This window comes from Mauremys mutica, chromosome 16, assembly GCF_020497125.1.
Source record: "Mauremys mutica isolate MM-2020 ecotype Southern chromosome 16, ASM2049712v1, whole genome shotgun sequence".
Classification (NCBI taxonomy): domain Eukaryota; kingdom Metazoa; phylum Chordata; order Testudines; family Geoemydidae; genus Mauremys; species Mauremys mutica.
Genome location: NC_059087.1, coordinates 29,289,753 through 29,305,494, shown reverse-complemented (window position 1 = coordinate 29,305,494; position 15,742 = coordinate 29,289,753). Strand labels below are relative to the sequence as shown.

The following is a 15,742-nucleotide window of genomic DNA, read 5'->3' as shown; positions in this document are numbered from 1 at the left end:
GGTGAAAGTGAATAAAGAAATGTTATTTATTCCTTCACAAGAACCAGGGGTCACCCAATGAAATTAATAGGCAGTAGGTTTAAAACACACAACAGGAAGTATTTCTTCACAGTCAACCTGTGGAACTCCTTGCCAGAGGATGTTGTGAAGCCAAGACTATAACAGGGTTCAAAAAAGAACTAGATACATTCATGGAGGTTAGGTCCATCAGTGGCTATTAGCCAGGATGGGCAGGGATGCAGAACCATGCTCTGAGAGTCTTTGGCCTCTGCTTGTCACAACCTGGGAGTGGACAACCTGGTTCTGTTCATTCCCCCGGGGCACCTGGCATTGGCCACTGTGGGAAGACAGGACACTGGGCTAGGTGGACCATTGGTCTGACCCGGTCTGTCCGTTCTGATGCTGTTCTTGACTCTCCTGTGTGGGTGGCTCAGCAGGGGTGTCATGGAGCCATAGGTCCGGTGCTCTTGACCAGCTCTCGAACCGTCCCTGGATGGGCTCTAGAACAGTGTGTCAGCCCCTTAGGGTCACACCCATAGGGTCACTATGGGAAGCCGCTTGGCTTCACCGCCTCCTGGGACCAAACTTCAGAGCCCTCAGCACCCCTGTGTCACACTGTGAGCTGCCTTCAGCGAATCCACCGGCCTTGGCTACCTGAGGGATCCGTGCGCCCCCAACTTCCTGACGGGGGAGGGACTCTCGGCCAGCGGTGTAGCAGCAGGAGAGGTTAGTAGATGTCTGGAACACGGCGTGGAAAGTCCTTAGTTAACACGGAGAAGAGAAAGTTACAGCCTGGGCCATCGGGGTCCGTCCAGAGCCCTCTGACCCCCTCTTTAGTCCCAGTCCAGAAGCTTCAGTTCTCTCCTGCCTCCAGCAACCCACAGTTAGCAACCCGCCCCCAGCCCTTTGTTCTCCTGCCGCTCACATCCCACCGGCTTCCTAAGGAGGGGGGGCCATGCGTGGTCGTTTGTTGCTAGGTGCCAAATCTCTGGGCGGTTGGAGTGGCCATTCTCTTCTGGCATGGGCCCCCAGGCGACTAGGCCTCAGGGGTGTCTGTATCTCTGGGGCTCTGCAAAGAGCAAGCAACCGTCCCCCAGCCTAGTTAACCATGCACCACATGGGGAAACTGAGGCACCCGCACTGTTCATCCAGAATATTATGAAAAATTCCCACATCCTCATGGGGGTGGGGCACTCTCCCCTCTGACTGCCGTGACCCAGGACAGCACTAAGGGGAGCGCTGCAGGGAGTGGTGTGAGTGGCTCAGCAGGGGGCGCTCTCCTCTCTGAGTCAATGCCGAGCCCAGTGCCGCCGGACGGTCCCAGGGAGCCCTGTGCTGACGGCAGCAGGAGGTGGCCCAGTGCGGGGCGCGGTTCCTCCTGGGCCGTTATTAACTGCAGTGCCCCGTGTGGCGCGAGAGGTGCTGTGCTGGGGGAGGGGTGACTCCAGGGGAGACCTTTGTAGTCTGAGAACAATCCCTGTGTTAGGGACATGATGGTTTAGGTCGGGGGGCTCAGAATGTTCCCCCCCCCCTGAGTTTTTTGGAAACTCTTTAAGGCTGCGGCGTTCCCCCCCCAAAGCGATAGCAAGTTACTGAACATCCCCCTAGGAGCAAACCCATGGTATTGCCACCCTCGCTTCTGTGCTGCGGCTGGCGGCGGCGCTGCCTTTACAGCTGGGTGGCCGGGGAGCAGCTGCTGTGCCCCCTCTCCCCCTCAAGCTCCCCATCACCCTGGCAATATTTTTTGTGATCTCACGACCCCTGTACAATTGCCTTGTGACCCCTTTTGGGTGAGGCCCCCCAGTCTGAGAAGCGCTGTAACGTTAACCCCCACCAGGCTGCGGCTTGGCGGAGCGTTAGGCCCTGGGCAGAGCTGCTGAAGGGTCGGGGGAGTGGTTGCTTGTTCAGCTTTCGGTGGTGAGTATTTCGTAGCGAGGAGAAATGCTGCTGAGGAGGGATTCTCGTGAGAACTCTCTGGAACAGCCGGACCGCGCGTGGGTCCAGGTTGGTGCCAGGCTTGGGTGCAGCGACATTTGACAAGAAGTTAACGAGACTGGGGGCCAGACCCGGGGCTGCTGCAAAGATTTCAGAGGAGTGTTGCTGATCTCCACCTGCAGAGGATCCAGGCCCGTGGAACTTGCCCTGCCTCCTGCATGAGTCTGGGGGAGATGCCGGCTGTCTGTGCTGAGCCGAGCCAGGCACAGCAAAGGAACCTGAGCGGAAGGAGCCGAGAGGCGCTCAGAGGCTGCGCTGCTGTCGGCACACAGCTGGGATTGGGAGGCTAAGTGGGTCACAGGAGGGGAGACAAGAAATGCGCTCTCGGCACATGGCAGAAAGGGGGATTCCTTTCACCGCCCCACAGCGCGCCTGCCTGGCCGGACCGCTCAGTGTGCCAGTCTGGCTGGGCACTGCGGGCCCCTCCTTGTCCTCTGAGTGTCGCTTCTGCTCTTAACGCAGCTTGTTAACGGAACCTGAGGCTCCTGCCTGGGAATCTCACGGCGCCCCCGAGAACCGTTCCACCCATCTCAGGGGAGGGATTGGGACGGGGTGCGGGCTCGGACGGGCGCAGACTCGGATGGCAGGGTGATGGGGCAGTCGTGGGCAAAGGGAGGAGACTGGTACATTTCCCGGCTCCATGGTCTGGAGGCTAAGGGAGGAAAGGCTCAGATCAGGCCCTCGGTAGCCAGCAGCCACCCCACTAACAGCCCCCAGCCCCCTGGGGAACAGGCCAAGGTCGCTGCACAGCGGCAGCCCCAAAGGCACAGAGGAGCCTGCAGCATCCCATGCCCCAGAGCTGACAGCCCTGGCCCCATGACCATGGCTGCTGGCACTAGGGCTACTGGGGGGGCGGCAGCACCCCCTGGCTTGAAGTGGTTTCCAGCATATGCAGGGTTTACAGTTTGGTTCAATGGCTCTCCCCCCCCCCCCCCCCCCACTACACACATTCCAGCACCACCACCACTGCCCACGACAAGCCCAGGGTCCAGGCGGGAGTCTCGGTGTCTGGCCGCAGGGGCCAGGCTGCACTGTTCGAAGTGGTCACCAGAGGGCAGGCCACTCCCACCCGTGCCTGGAGCAGGGCAGCGCAGTGCTCAGGTGGGCCAGGTGCGGGGTGGGGGCTCTGTTTGGGGCTCTGACTCGATTCCCTTCATGCTCGTCACATCCGGGCGCATCGCTTTAAGGCCAAGCCCACAGTGAAGGCGCGATCCTGCCCTTGCCTGCTGCCCAGATGCCCTCAGTGTGGGTGGGGCGCACGTGTGAGACATGGGACGCAGCACGTGTGTGCATGGCACACGATGGGGCTGGGTGGCCATGACACGTGTGGCTGGGGGAGGGGTGCGGCTGCCTTGCTGGGCAGGGTTGTCCATGGGAGCCACACGCCAGGGACACAGAGGTAGGATGCTGCTGAGCAGACCCCAAGCAGAAGGTCAAGGTGACCAACTGGGTGGGGTCTTCCTGACCCACATGGTGCTAATAGGACATGCTGGGTGCTGGCCTCTGTCACGGAGTGTGGGGGAGTCAGGGCCCTGCACCCCCCTCTTCCTGCCATTCACCGGGACTCTCCGCCAGCCAGTAAAATGGAAGGTTTATTAGCCGACAGGAACACAGTCCCAAGCAGGGCTTGTAGTTACAACCAGGACCCCTCAGTCAGGTCCCTCTGGGGGGCAGGGAGCTTAGACCCCAACCCTGGGGTTCCCTCCGTTTCCCCAGACCGCTCCAAACTGAAACTCCACTGCAGCTGTCTCCCAGCCCCCATGCAGACAGTGCCAGTAACACTAGGACATTCCCAGGTCTGTCTGCCCCGCTCCCTACTGCGTCCCATCTCCAGGGGCATCGGGGGCTCCTGCTTCAGCTGGTCCAACAGGGTCTCCCTGCCCCTTGTGGGGTGGGCCCAGGGGGGTTGTGGCCAGCTTGGCAATCGTCTGCCAGCTCTCCGCTCACCGGTGGGTCTAGCCAGAGCCAGGTCGTACTGTTCCACCCAGGAGCATGGGTCTGGGATGGGACATCCCCCACAGGGCACGCCCCAGACTCTGTAGGGGTGTTCTACACCAGGACCCCACGGTCTTTGTGCCCCCTTCCCCATGTGCCCCAGCTTTGCCACATGCTGCTGTTGGTCTGTGGGCCCTGAACACGTCCCTGCAGGCACAGATCTGCAAGAGTTTCTCCTCTGGGGCTGTCTCCTCTGAGCGCGAGGCCCTGGCCTGCCCTAGGATCCTGGTTCTCCTCCCTGAGCAAGGCCCACTCCCAACACTGTGTCCACATTCTCATCTGCTGCCCCCATGGACACACGTTGTGGGGGTCACCCCCTCGCCAAACAGTCCCCACCGGGCAGCCACAGCCACACAGGCAGCCTCGCCTGCCGTCTCCCTCCTGGGCTGGCCCTGATCCTGCTTCCCCACAGCACCTGAGCCGGGGCATGGCTGAGTCGCAGGCCAGGGCAGAAAGCCGAGCTCCCAGGTGGAGAGGGGCAGGGATCCTTTCAGTGCCAGGGGCAGCGCCAGGCAGCTGGGCAGAGGCCTGGAAGTGTGGGTGCTGGGCGCCTCTTGCCCTCGTCTGAAGGCTCAGCTCCCAGTGCCCAGTGCCCCGTCCCAGATGGTCTGTCAGCTCTCCTGGTGCTGGGTCCCAGTGCAGCACCAGCCCGCAATCCCCCATCCTGCTTCCTGCAGCAGAGCGCCCCCTATTGCCACTCAGAGCGCCCCCCAGCCCCTGCCAACCTGCATCACAGCGCCTCCTAGTGCCACACCGCGGCAACGGGGAAAGTGCCCCTACTAAGCCCCCACCCCTCTCCGTACAGCACAGCACCCCGCAGTGCCACATGCGTCTGATGGGGGCGGTTTCTGCCCCTGACACCCTGTTCTGCGCAGCCCCCAGTGTGTGATGAGGTCCCACCTCCCGGCCAGTGTGGGATTCTGAGCTCTGCCAATCCTGCCGACAGCGCCAGGCCCCGGCCCTGCCTGTTCAATGCCAATGCCCCCTGAGAATCCCAGAGGGGACCCCCAGTGCCTGCTCAGCTCAGCGTCTCCGACAGCCCCCTGCCAGTGGGGCAGTGCGGCAGGTGGTGCCCTCACCCAGGGAACAGAACCTGCGGTGGCAGCTGTGCCACCCCGGGGCAGGCAAAGGGCTCCCAGGCTCCCCTTTCTGCTTGCCCAGCCTGCTGCCCTCCAGGCTGGCAGCGCTCGGTGGCACCCTGGTGGGCTCCTGCGCCTTTAAATCCTCCAGCAGGTTGCGGGGCTGATGACATCACTGAGTCCCTGGGCTGCGGGAGGGAGCTGAAAGCATCATCGGGGAGGCAGCGATGGAGCAGCCGAGCCGCAGCAGCCGGAGGCCGGGGCCGGGGCCGGGTGCGGGGCGGAGCAGAGCCGCTGCCCTGCAGGCTGGGGCAGAGCCCTGCGGCAGCCACCGCCAGGTAAGTCCCGCGGGGCGGGCAGCCCGGGCACACCCGCGCCAGGGGAAGGGAGCCCCCCGGGGTGCCCACGCGTGCCGGGCCAGCTGCTCCCCACGTGCCGGGCCCTGGGGCCCCGAGGGGCGAGTGAGGCCGGGCCCTGGGCTGCCCCCCGGCTCCGCTCCCTCGCCCACCTGGCCGGGCGGGGGCGGGGGAGCGGGTTCCCGCCGACCTCTCGCCCACCTGGTGACAGACTCGCTGGGTTTGGCAGGTGAGTCAAATGGTGGCTGGTTTCCCCCCCGCCGCCCCGGCTGAGCTATTCTCCTGGCAAGTTAGTGCAGGAGCCAGAGCTCTGGGGGGCTGGTCCCCGAGGGGGTGCCTGGACTAGAGCCCGGGAGACCTGCCTGGCGCTCCCCAGCGGGACAGCTCTGCCCGGGGGCAGGACAGAGCCTGGCGATGTGGAGGGTCCAGTGCCTGCTGCCCCCCATCTCTGAGCCCCATGGGGGGATTTCATTGGGTTGTGCCAGGCTCCGGCTCCAGTCGCTCGGCCTGCTGTGGTGCCCCCGCCCTGCTGCGGGCACTGCCCGAGCTGACACCCAGCACCCGTGTTACCCAAGAGCCAGCCGGCCTCTTCCCCTTCCCCTTCCCCTTCCTGCCAGTAACAACCGACGTTCCCGGGGCAAAGAGCAGCCCCTGCCTTTGGAGGGAGCCGAGCGGCCGTGGGGTCCCGTGCCCGATGGGCCAGCAGCCCCAAAGCGGGGTCCCCGGTACGGGAAGGGTTAAGGGAGCCATGCAAGTGTCAGCAAGTCTGAGCCGGGCTGGAGAGGGGAAATGAAGGGCATGGAGGGGCCATGTGAGTGCAGGGCTCCATGGAGGGAGAACGGTGCCTCGCTCGCTCCCCAGGTGCCAGCGACTCGCTGCCCGCAGCCCAGCCCCCTGCCGGCAGGTGGGACGTCCCGCCAGCCCCACAGTGTGGAGAGCCAGCCAGGAACGGGGTCCCCAGGCTTGGTGCTTTTCACACAAAGGGGCCTCACGTCGGACACCGAGGCCAAGCTGTTCCCAGGGGCTGGTGGCTCTGGGGGCCCAGCGCAAGGGGGCCTGGTGGTAGCGGAGATCCTGGCCCCCTTGGGCTGCTAGTTCAAGTCCTGCTGTGGGATTGGTGCTGTGGCCTGTTGTACCACCAGGGGCAGAGGGGTCTCTGGAAGGAGTGTGTCTCGGGTGTCCCTGGAATGGGGGTGTCTCTGGAAGGAGTGTGTCTCGGGTGTCCCTGGAATGGGGGTGTCTCTGGAAGGAGTGCGTCTCGGGTGTCCCTGGAATTGGGGTGTCCCTGGAATGGGGGTGTCTCTGGAAGGAGCATGTCTCGGGGTGTCTCTGGAAGGGGGCGTCTCTGGAAGGAGCATGTCTCGGGGTGTCTCTGGAAGGGGGCGTCTCTGGAAGGAGTGCGTCTCGGGGTGTCTCTGGAAGGAGTGCGTCTCGGGGCGTCTCTGGAAGGGGGTGTCTCTGGAAGGAGTGCGTCTCGGGCGTCCCTGGAAGGGGGGAGTCTCTGGAAGGAGTGCGTCTCGGGGTGTCTCTGGGAGGGGGGAGTCTCTGGAAGGAGTGCGTCTCGGGGTGTCTCTGGGAGGGGGGTGTCCCTGGAAGGAGTGCGTCTCGGGGTGTCTCTGGGAGGGGGGTGTCCCTGGAAGGAGTGCGTCTCGGGGTGTCTCTGGGAGGGGGGTGTCCCTGGAAGGAGTGCGTCTCGGGGTGTCTCTGGGAGGGGGGTGTCTCTGGAAGGAGTGCATCTCGGGCGTTCCTGGAAGGGGGGTGTCCCTAGAATGAGTGTGTCTCAGGGTGCAGGGACAGGCGGGGTCCAGCGTCCTGGGCCAGGGGCCGCGAGCGTGGCAGGGGCTCACGCACTCCCTGTCTCTTCTCTCTCTCAGATGGAGCCGGCTCACCGTGGGAATAAGGACCCGGGACAGGCCTCGGCCATGGGGGCCCCGTCTCTATCGCCGCGGGGCTCCATTACCGCCACCTCCCCGGGACCGTTCGCTCCCCTCGTGGCCCCGTTCGGTGCAGAGGGCTCAGTTCGGTTCCAGCCGGAGGGCTCCAGTGGGCCCATCTCAGCAGCGTACCCTGGGGGGAACCTCCCCCTGGGGCACAGGGGCTCCAGGCCCGACACCCTCTTTGACCCTTTCCGTCCCGTCTCCCCTCGCTCGCAGCCCGAGGGCTCCCAGCATGTGGGGCCTGAGGAGAGGTCCCCGGGCAGGCACAGCCAGCCCCAGGCGCTGGAGAGCGGCAGAGCCCAGCCCGACGGCTCAGGCGGGGCCCAGCTGTTCAACCTGCTGTCCCCGGTGGAGTTCCGCCCGCTGTCCCCGGGCGCCGGCAGCCCCTCCTCCCACCCCAGCCCGGCGCCCGCTGGGAAGCTCAGCCAGTCGCCCAGCCGATCCGCGCTCCCCGAACTCTGCCCCCTGGATCAAGGGCCCTCCAGGAAGATGCTCCCTGGGGAGTGGAAAGAGACACTCCCCAAGGCAGAGTCCAGTGACTACATCTCCGGGGGGAGAAGTGGCTCGTCCCCCAGACCCGTGAGCCTCCCCAAAGCCATCTCCAGCGAGTTCCTCTCCGGGGCAAGGATCGGCCCCTCCAAGTGCATGACCCTGGCCAAGGCTGAGTCCGAGGAGTTCCCCTCATACGGGAGGAGCAGCCCTTCCCTCGCCCTGCCTGGCTGCATGGACCCCCCCGAGACTTCCCTGAGCTGGCTGGGCCAGGCCAAGGAGAACGGCGCATTCCGGTGAGCGTGGGCTGCCGCGCTGGGGGGGCAGTCTGCTCCCTGGGGGGCTGGGGAGCGTATTTCAGGGCCAGGACGTGCTCAGAGCCCTGCTGCAGTGGGCTGGGGGGGGGCGGGGGGCTGGGAGAGGCTCTGGCTGAGTGCCAGCACCGAGGAGCAGAGAAATGCCCCGCTCCGGTGCTCTCTGCAGAAGGCCTGCAGCATGCTCAGCAGGGTCGGGGCCGCCTGCCCAGCCCAGTCTGGATGGCCAGAGCCGTCTCTAGGGGGCTGGGGCAAGTGGGGCGTGTGCCACCTGCCTGCCGACTGCTCCTCGACCTGGCAGCAGCTGGGGATGTGACCCCAGCGCAGGGTTCAAAGGGCACCAGGGAGAGTCGTGTAGCTGTCTGTCCATCCAGCTCCCTAGCTCGGGATCCGGGCCGAGCCGGCCTGCCCCATACACCCACCCTGCAGCCGGAACCCACCTTCTTCAGCCACTTCAACTGGCCGGCGGGGCCGGTGGGCCGGCATTCAGTGCCACTGCAGCAGCTCGGTGCCAGGAGAGCACGCACCTGCCCTGGGCTCCGGGCCCCTCTACAAATCCCAGCCCTTCCCGAAGAGAGAGCCAGCAGCTGCTCCAGAGGGAACAGCCCGGCTTCCCCCAGATGCCAAGGCATTGCCTGCTCCTCCCTTCCTCCCCCAGGTCTGCAATGTGCCTCAAAGCCAGGGCAGACCATGGGGAGGGGAGTGGGCTCCAGTGTCTCCCCCCATTCCCCTCTCTCCTAGGAATTCGAGGGGACTGACTCTCTGGTAGGCAGCTCTCAGGCGGTTGAAGGCTTAGAGCTCAAACCCAGCCCCTTGAACGCCACCCAGAATCCAACAAGCTCCTGGATCGGGGAGAGCCCCACGAGAGACCCCGTTTCTGCACCAGTTTCCTGGCTGGGGTCAGCTGCAGCCTTGTGTGTGACCCGTAGCTACGGCTTGTCCCCGGGGGCTCAGATGCAGCCACTGCCCTACCCCACCTCGGTCCTCTGTTGTCTTGTGCAAATAAGCTAACGAGTCAAGTTACATTTTGCAAGTAATTTGCATGTCACTAGAACCACCAAGTCCCGCCCTGAGCAGTGGGGCAGAAGGAGCAGTGACAGGGCTGCACAGCCCCAGGCAGCTTGTTGGGGTGGGTGGCTGCTGATGCAACTGGGGATTAGCAGGCTCCTGGGGATGGGGGGGCTGCAGGGAGCCTGGGGCCAGCCTGGTGCTGCTGCGGGCGAGGGGCAGAAGCTCCACAGTGGCCTCTAGTGGTCAGAAGACACAGCTGCAGGTAAAGGCCTTCCTGCCGCCCAGCTGGGGTGTGGGCGTCGAGGCAGGGCTGAGCTCTGGGCCTGCTGTGCCCCGGTGTGGACCGCGCGCCCCTGGGCTAGCACGAGCAGGGTGCTGAGTGCACTCGGTGCGTAGCATGCCCAGCGCGGTGTTCTTAGCAGCCGCTCCGTGCGCTGGCAGAGCCCAGCTGAGCTCAGCGCTGCGGGATGCCCAGCAGCCTCTTCCTCGGGCACAGCCTTTCCAGACACCTGCCGCATTCATTAGCCTCTGTCATGGCCGGTTCTCTGCCCCCGCAGGGCAGCAGCTCCGAGGCACAGGGGTAAGCGGACTGTGGAGGAGGGAGTGGGGCCGGGCACCCTTGTCCCAAAACCTGAGCGTGGCTCCTTTGTCTGTCCAAGGATCACCGTGGTCACGTGGAACGTTGGCACAGCCATGCCCCCGAGCGACGTGACGTCCCTGCTGCACCTCAACACAGGCGACACAAACGACACCGACATGATCGCCATTGGGTAAGGGGAGCCCGGGCCGAGAGAGCCTCCTCGCCCCACTGCGGGGGCTGAAGGAGGGTGCCCTGCAGGAGGTGGGGCCCAGAGAGGCTAGAATGGCACTGAAAGGAATTGTCCACTAGCCCAAGCAATGGGTTCTGGTCCCCGCTCCCCAAGCGTGCCGTTCCTGCACACCGCGTACTACAGCAAGGAACGTGATTCAGAATAAAACACACAATCAAAATCTAACAGTAAAAGTAGCCCAAACACTTTTTAACCCCCTCAAATCCACCCTCCAGCCCTCCTCGCTCCCCGATCCCTGTGCGCCATACACGGCAGAGCCCAGCCCGTACAAATGCCCCTGCACCTCTCAGGATTGGTCCGTGGACAGTTCAGCGTCCCCTCCAAAGTCTAGCAGGAGCTTCTCCCTCTGCAATCAGCCCTTGGCCGTAGTAAGCAGCTCTCCAGGGCATGAATCCATTGTTCTGTTCAAGCTGGATTGGAGCCAGCCCCCGCTAACACTTAATGCAGTTCTGAGCTACCGACCAGGCAGCTCCCAATACAACACACGGAGACTTTGGCAACGCTCGTCCGGCTTGTCGTGCCAACAAAGTGCAAGAAAAAGACAGGCCCTTTGGGTACTATTGTAGTGGGTTACGTTAGCACCTAGGAACCCGAACTGAGATCAGGTCTCCATTATTCAGAGACAGTCCCTCTCCCAGAGACCTTCCAGGCCACATGAGGCTGCTTGTAGGCTTGGTCTCTTCCTGCTGGACTCCCCCATCCAGGCCGGGGGTCACACACGGCATGGGAGGTTCAATCCCCTGTGCTTGTTTGTAATCACTGTCCATTCCTAGGGCTCTCCGGGTGCTGTGACACCTCTGGCCCACTTACCTCTGCCCCGGGGCCTGGCACCTTTTTAATCCCCGTCTGCTTTTTGATGAGACGTCTTCACCCAGCAGGTTCCCTAGGGAGGGTGTGGAACCCCCGTCACTGGAGGTTTAAGAACAGGTTGGACAAACGCCTGTCAGGGCTGGTCTAGGTTGACTTGGTCCTGCCGCAGTGCAGGGGCTGGAGTAACTGACCTCCCAATGCCCCTTCCAGCCCCACATTTCTATGATTCTATCCCTGAGGCAGCGTCTCCCAACATTTGCTTTTGTTAACAGCGGCCTGGGCCGAGCTGGGGCAGGCTGTTAATGCAAAGCCACTGCTGGTGCAGACCTGGGTGGAACTACGGTGGCTGGGAGGTGGCTGGGCCCGCCAGGCCCTAGACTGTTTAGTAACGCAGCAGCTGCATACGATGTGCACCAAGTGGCATTGCACATGCTTCTTGCCTCTATTGAATGCACTGAATTCGCTTAGGGTGCAGTTCAGGCCTGGGCTGAGAGCCTGCGAGAGGCCTACCCCGTAAGCGGCCGTATGTGACCCCGAGGCCTTTCCCAGGCTCTCAGCACAGGACGGAATTGCACCCCCTGTGAAGAATGCTTCCGAGGAGCACCCACCGCCCCGCATCTCTCCACGCACGGCTTGTCTCTTCCCGACTCCCGGCCTGATCCGACAGGAATCCTCAAGCAGATCCCTCCAGCCAAAGCAGAGCACCCAAATCCCTTTGAACGTCCGCGGGATTTGGGTGCCTGACTCTCCTTGGCTCTTCTTGCCAGTCCCAGGCTGCCTCACTCCCCTTTGCCAGTGCAGCCTGTGTAATCGCCTCGGCCTGACCCAAAGAGAGGCTGATGCTTCCTCTCGATGGAGGATGCTGGCGCTGTGGCCAGTTAACGTCTGGCTTGGCAGTAGCAGTGGAATAGCCAGGGCCGTGCCACGGACTAGACATCATTGGCTAAGTGTCTCTGGAGACACCTCCCAGGGATCAGAGAGGCGGGCGCGCCACTTCGCGCATGGACTGTGCTGTCAGTCACACTTGGTAGGCAGAGACCCTTTATAAAGGGTTAGCCTGTTTTAGGGTTTTTTCCTGCTGCCCATCACCATAGCATCTGGGTGCCTTCTACATGAAATCAATAGCAATAGCCAAGGCACTAATGGAGTTCATGGAGTCTCTGGCATTTCTCCCTTTTCTGGGGTCAAAACTCTGGGACGATTCTTGGTTTTGACTTTAAGGCCAGACGGGGCCCTTAGATCATCTACTCTGCCCTCCTGTATACCACAGGCCATTGGATGTCACCAGTTACCCCTGTACTGAGCCCCAACTTGTGATTTGCTAAAGCATCTTCCAGAAAGGCATCAGCCAGCCTGGACTGGAAGACAGTGAGAGACGGAGAATTCAGCGCTGCCCTTGGCAGGCTGTCCCAGTGGTGAACTACCCTGACCAATAACATTAAGTGTAGGAGTTCCCCTGTGGGATTGGTTGGGGATTGGGATGCCAGTGTTGGGGTGCAGGGGAGACGGGGGTCACAGAGTTGCCCCAGTCTCATAGCAGAAAGGCTTTTCCAAAGAGGAAAGTTTTGTGGCATTTCCTGAAGACGCGTGGACTCTGGTCTCCTCTGGAAGGTTGTTCCTAGCACCTGGTTGGAGAACACTTGGTCTCCTGCACTTCGTATGGAGCTTGTCAACGACCGATGTTTTAATAAATGTTTAATCGGTTGTTGGAGACCAGCAGGTCAATTGGTTGCTTATGAGTGTCTATAGCCTCTTCTACTGATGGGCTTATAAGCAGTTTTTTATAATGTCTGTCAATCACCTATTTCAGAGCACTGTGACTGGATGAGTCTTTGAAAAGTCGTCGTTAGCCTGATTCTTCCCTCTCGGGAAATGAGGCCGGGGTTTTCCAGGCGCGCAGCATGTCGGGGCCGCAGCTGTTCTGAGGCTCTTAGAGTCCCTGGCAGGAGGGTGGCGCTCAAGGCTGGGTGTCGGGGCTCCCTGGTCTCCTTGGACAGGCTCCCCCAAAGCAGGGCCATGCCCTCGGGTGAGTGCCCGGCTGGCAACACGCTGGGGATCGCACAGACTCTGGGGACGTCTCCAAGTGCAGCGTCAGTTACTGTGAGAGGCAACAGCCTCTGTCAGCTGCTGCATGTAGCTTTGTGTGAACGGGGGCACAGAACCCCCGGGGGGTCCCCAGGACCCCTGCCTGGCGGTTAAGCCCCACCCTGCCCAGACTCACCCAGACTCGCCCCCTCCCCTGCCAGCGGCAGGGACTCTCCCGGGGGGGATTTCCAGCCCCCTGCTCCCTCCAGCACCGGGCCGCTGCCCCTGGCTGAGGGGGCTGCCCCGAGCTGGGGCCCAGCAGGGAGGAGGGGCTGCTGGGGGGGCTGCCCAAGCCTGCCATCAGACCCGTCTGTCTCCCTTCCAGGCTGCAGGAGGTGAACTCCATGATCAACCAGCGCCTGAAGGACGCCCTCTTCACGGACCAGTGGAGTGAGCTCTTCATGGACGTGCTGAGTCCCTTCAACTTCGTACTGGTACGGGGGGGTTGGGCTCGAAGGTCTGCTGGGTTTGAGCAGGAAGCTGATTAAATCAAACTGGGGACTCCACCCAGGAGTGCAGGAAGCCAGGGCCTCCCTACGCTACCCCCACCCCCCAGCCTGGCTTGCTGACACCGTTCCCCATCCCGGATATCGGGGTCTCCCTGGGGTGGGGGGGGGGGTGGATTAGAAGGAGACTGCTCTAACCCCTAGACAATGCACAGGGAGAGCAAGGCCCTGCCACCAGTTCATTGGGTGACTCTGGGCAAGGCCCGTCCCTGCTCTCTGCCTCAGTGTCCCTCATTGCACCCCAGAGAAGTGACACCCTGGCCCACCTTTGCAAGGTACTGAGAATCCGAGACATGAGGTGCTTCTTGTTCCATGGGTGACTCGTCAGTGCCGTTTGGGGGACTTCTTTGAATTAGAGGGATGAGGCCGAAGAGTAGAGGGGAGCCGGTGGGGAGTCAGGAGTGGGGGGCGCAGGAGAACATACAAAGATCATGACAGTGGTATCTGGTGCCAGGCACCATCCAGAGACCTCTACCTGTGATCTTAACGCTCCCGGCCCCCTTTGTGCGTGTCCTCACAGCTGTCTCCATGGCAGCTTGAGACTGGGAGGTCACAAGCACAGTTAAACTCTTCTGATGATGGGGGCCCAGCTGCTGGGGGGGCAGAGCTGTCTGGCCCCTCCCCTGCCAAACTCTACCTGGGCCCAGGAGTGGAGGAAGGTCTTCCCCAGTAGCACAAGGGTGGGGGCCTGAGCCCACCCCATCTCCAGTGGATCAACCCCATGGCCCAGAGCCCGTGGAGCTGCCCTGTCCTGTCCCATGGCCCTGCGGCTCACAGCACCCACCGTCATGCCTGCCCGGCCAGCGCAGCCTATCTCCCTGTCATGCTGGTCCCTCACTGCCCCGCTGCCCCCATTCCTTGTGGGGCCAGCACAGCCCCCAGCGCAGGGCGTGTGGAGCCCTTGGCTTTGACCTCTGGCCTGATCTGAAGTCCTACGTGCCCACCCCCATCCAGGGAACTAAGCCCCGCTGGGCACTCTGGGCTAGTGCCTGTTGTGGTGAAGTGGGAATGGTCTTTGAACGCCGGGCGGGTGCCTGTGACGCAGCAGGGAGAGGGGAGTATTGACCTGGGAAGGTTGCAGGGGAGTTTTGCTGGGACTGTCTGCACTGGGGATGGGAGACTTTCCTCAAGGGAGGAGACCTGCGCATGTAACATGAGAACCAGGAGGGGGGTTGGAGCCGGGTGACACCTCTGCCCAGGGAAACTGGACACAGGCTGGGGGAGGAGCCGGGGGGAGACTGAGGCAGGGCCGGCTCCAGGCACCAGCGCAGGAAGCAGGTGCTTGGGGTGGCCAATGAAAAGGGGCAGCACATCCGGGTCTTTGGTGGCAATTTGGCAGCGGGTCCCTCAGTCCCTCTCGGAGGGAAGGACCGGCCCTGAAGAATGAAGCAGTGCAGTAGAGCAGCCGCCGATTGCGGCTTTTTTTTTTTTTTCCTCTTCGCCGCTTGCGGCAGAAAAAAAGCTGGAGCCGGCCCTGGGCTGAGGGAGAGGCTGGAGGGAGTTTCAGTTTGGAGCTGGCTGGCAAAATGGAGGGGAGCCCAGAAGCAGCTCTGGCCTCCCTGGCCCCACCCCCAAGATGGACCTCGGGGGGGCCTGTGGTCTGTACCTGCAAGACCTGTCTTGGACTGTGTTCCTGTCGGCTAAATAAACCTGTGTTACTGGCTGGCTGAGAGTCACGGTGAATCACAGGAAGCTGGGGGTGCAGGGCTCTGACTCCCCCACACTCCGTGACACCTGTTGCCAAGAGACTGCTCTGCGGGGTCCATTCCTGGGGTAGTCGCATGCTGGCGTCAGCCTGGCTGCAGAGCTATTGCCTGGGAATGGACGCTGTGGAGCAGGGTGTGCCGGCTGGGTACCAAATACAGGACAGGGTGGGTGCTCTCCGTCACAGCAATCTGCAGGGACCTCTGTGAGGTCTGCATGCTTGGGGTGGCTGCCATCTGCCCTGGCTGGCGCATAACCCCCCCCTCAGCGCTGTGCCACTGCTGACCAGTCCTGCCAGCCCTGCCCCTGGGAAGGTGGGTCAGTGCCGTCAGCCCTGGCTGGCAGATGGGGAGACTGAGGCAGGGAGGGCCTGGCCCGAGCCGGAATCCTAGCGCAGCCCTGCACCTCAGCCCCACGTCCCCTGCCATGCAGGGGCAGAGCCCTCGGACAGCTGCCCCGCCTCACGCCCTTCTCTCCCTGTTGCAGGTGAGCACGGTGCGGATGCAGGGTGTGATCCTGCTGCTGTTTGCCAAGTACTATCACCTCCCCTTCCTGCAGAACATCCAGACGGACTGCACCAGGACCGGGCTGGGCGGCTACTGGGTGAGGAGGGGGCCGCGGCAGGGGTGGG

At 62.8% G+C, this 15,742-nt stretch overlaps 1 protein-coding gene across 2 annotated transcripts in view; it reads left to right on the top strand.

The window, feature by feature from the left end:
• The first annotated feature begins 5,259 nt into the window (after window positions 1-5,259).
• Window positions 5,260-15,742, top strand: part of INPP5J (inositol polyphosphate-5-phosphatase J) — a 28,298-nt gene continuing 17,815 nt past the window's right edge. For both annotated transcript variants that reach the window (XM_044989394.1, XM_044989393.1), the window contains exons 1-5: window positions 5,260-5,407; window positions 7,300-8,147; window positions 9,836-9,946; window positions 13,227-13,335; window positions 15,598-15,714. In XM_044989394.1, the coding sequence (XP_044845329.1) occupies window positions 5,297-5,407; window positions 7,300-8,147; window positions 9,836-9,946; window positions 13,227-13,335; window positions 15,598-15,714 (1,296 nt within the window). In that variant the 5' untranslated portion in view covers window positions 5,260-5,296. The remainder of the gene's footprint in view (window positions 5,408-7,299; window positions 8,148-9,835; window positions 9,947-13,226; window positions 13,336-15,597; window positions 15,715-15,742) is intronic.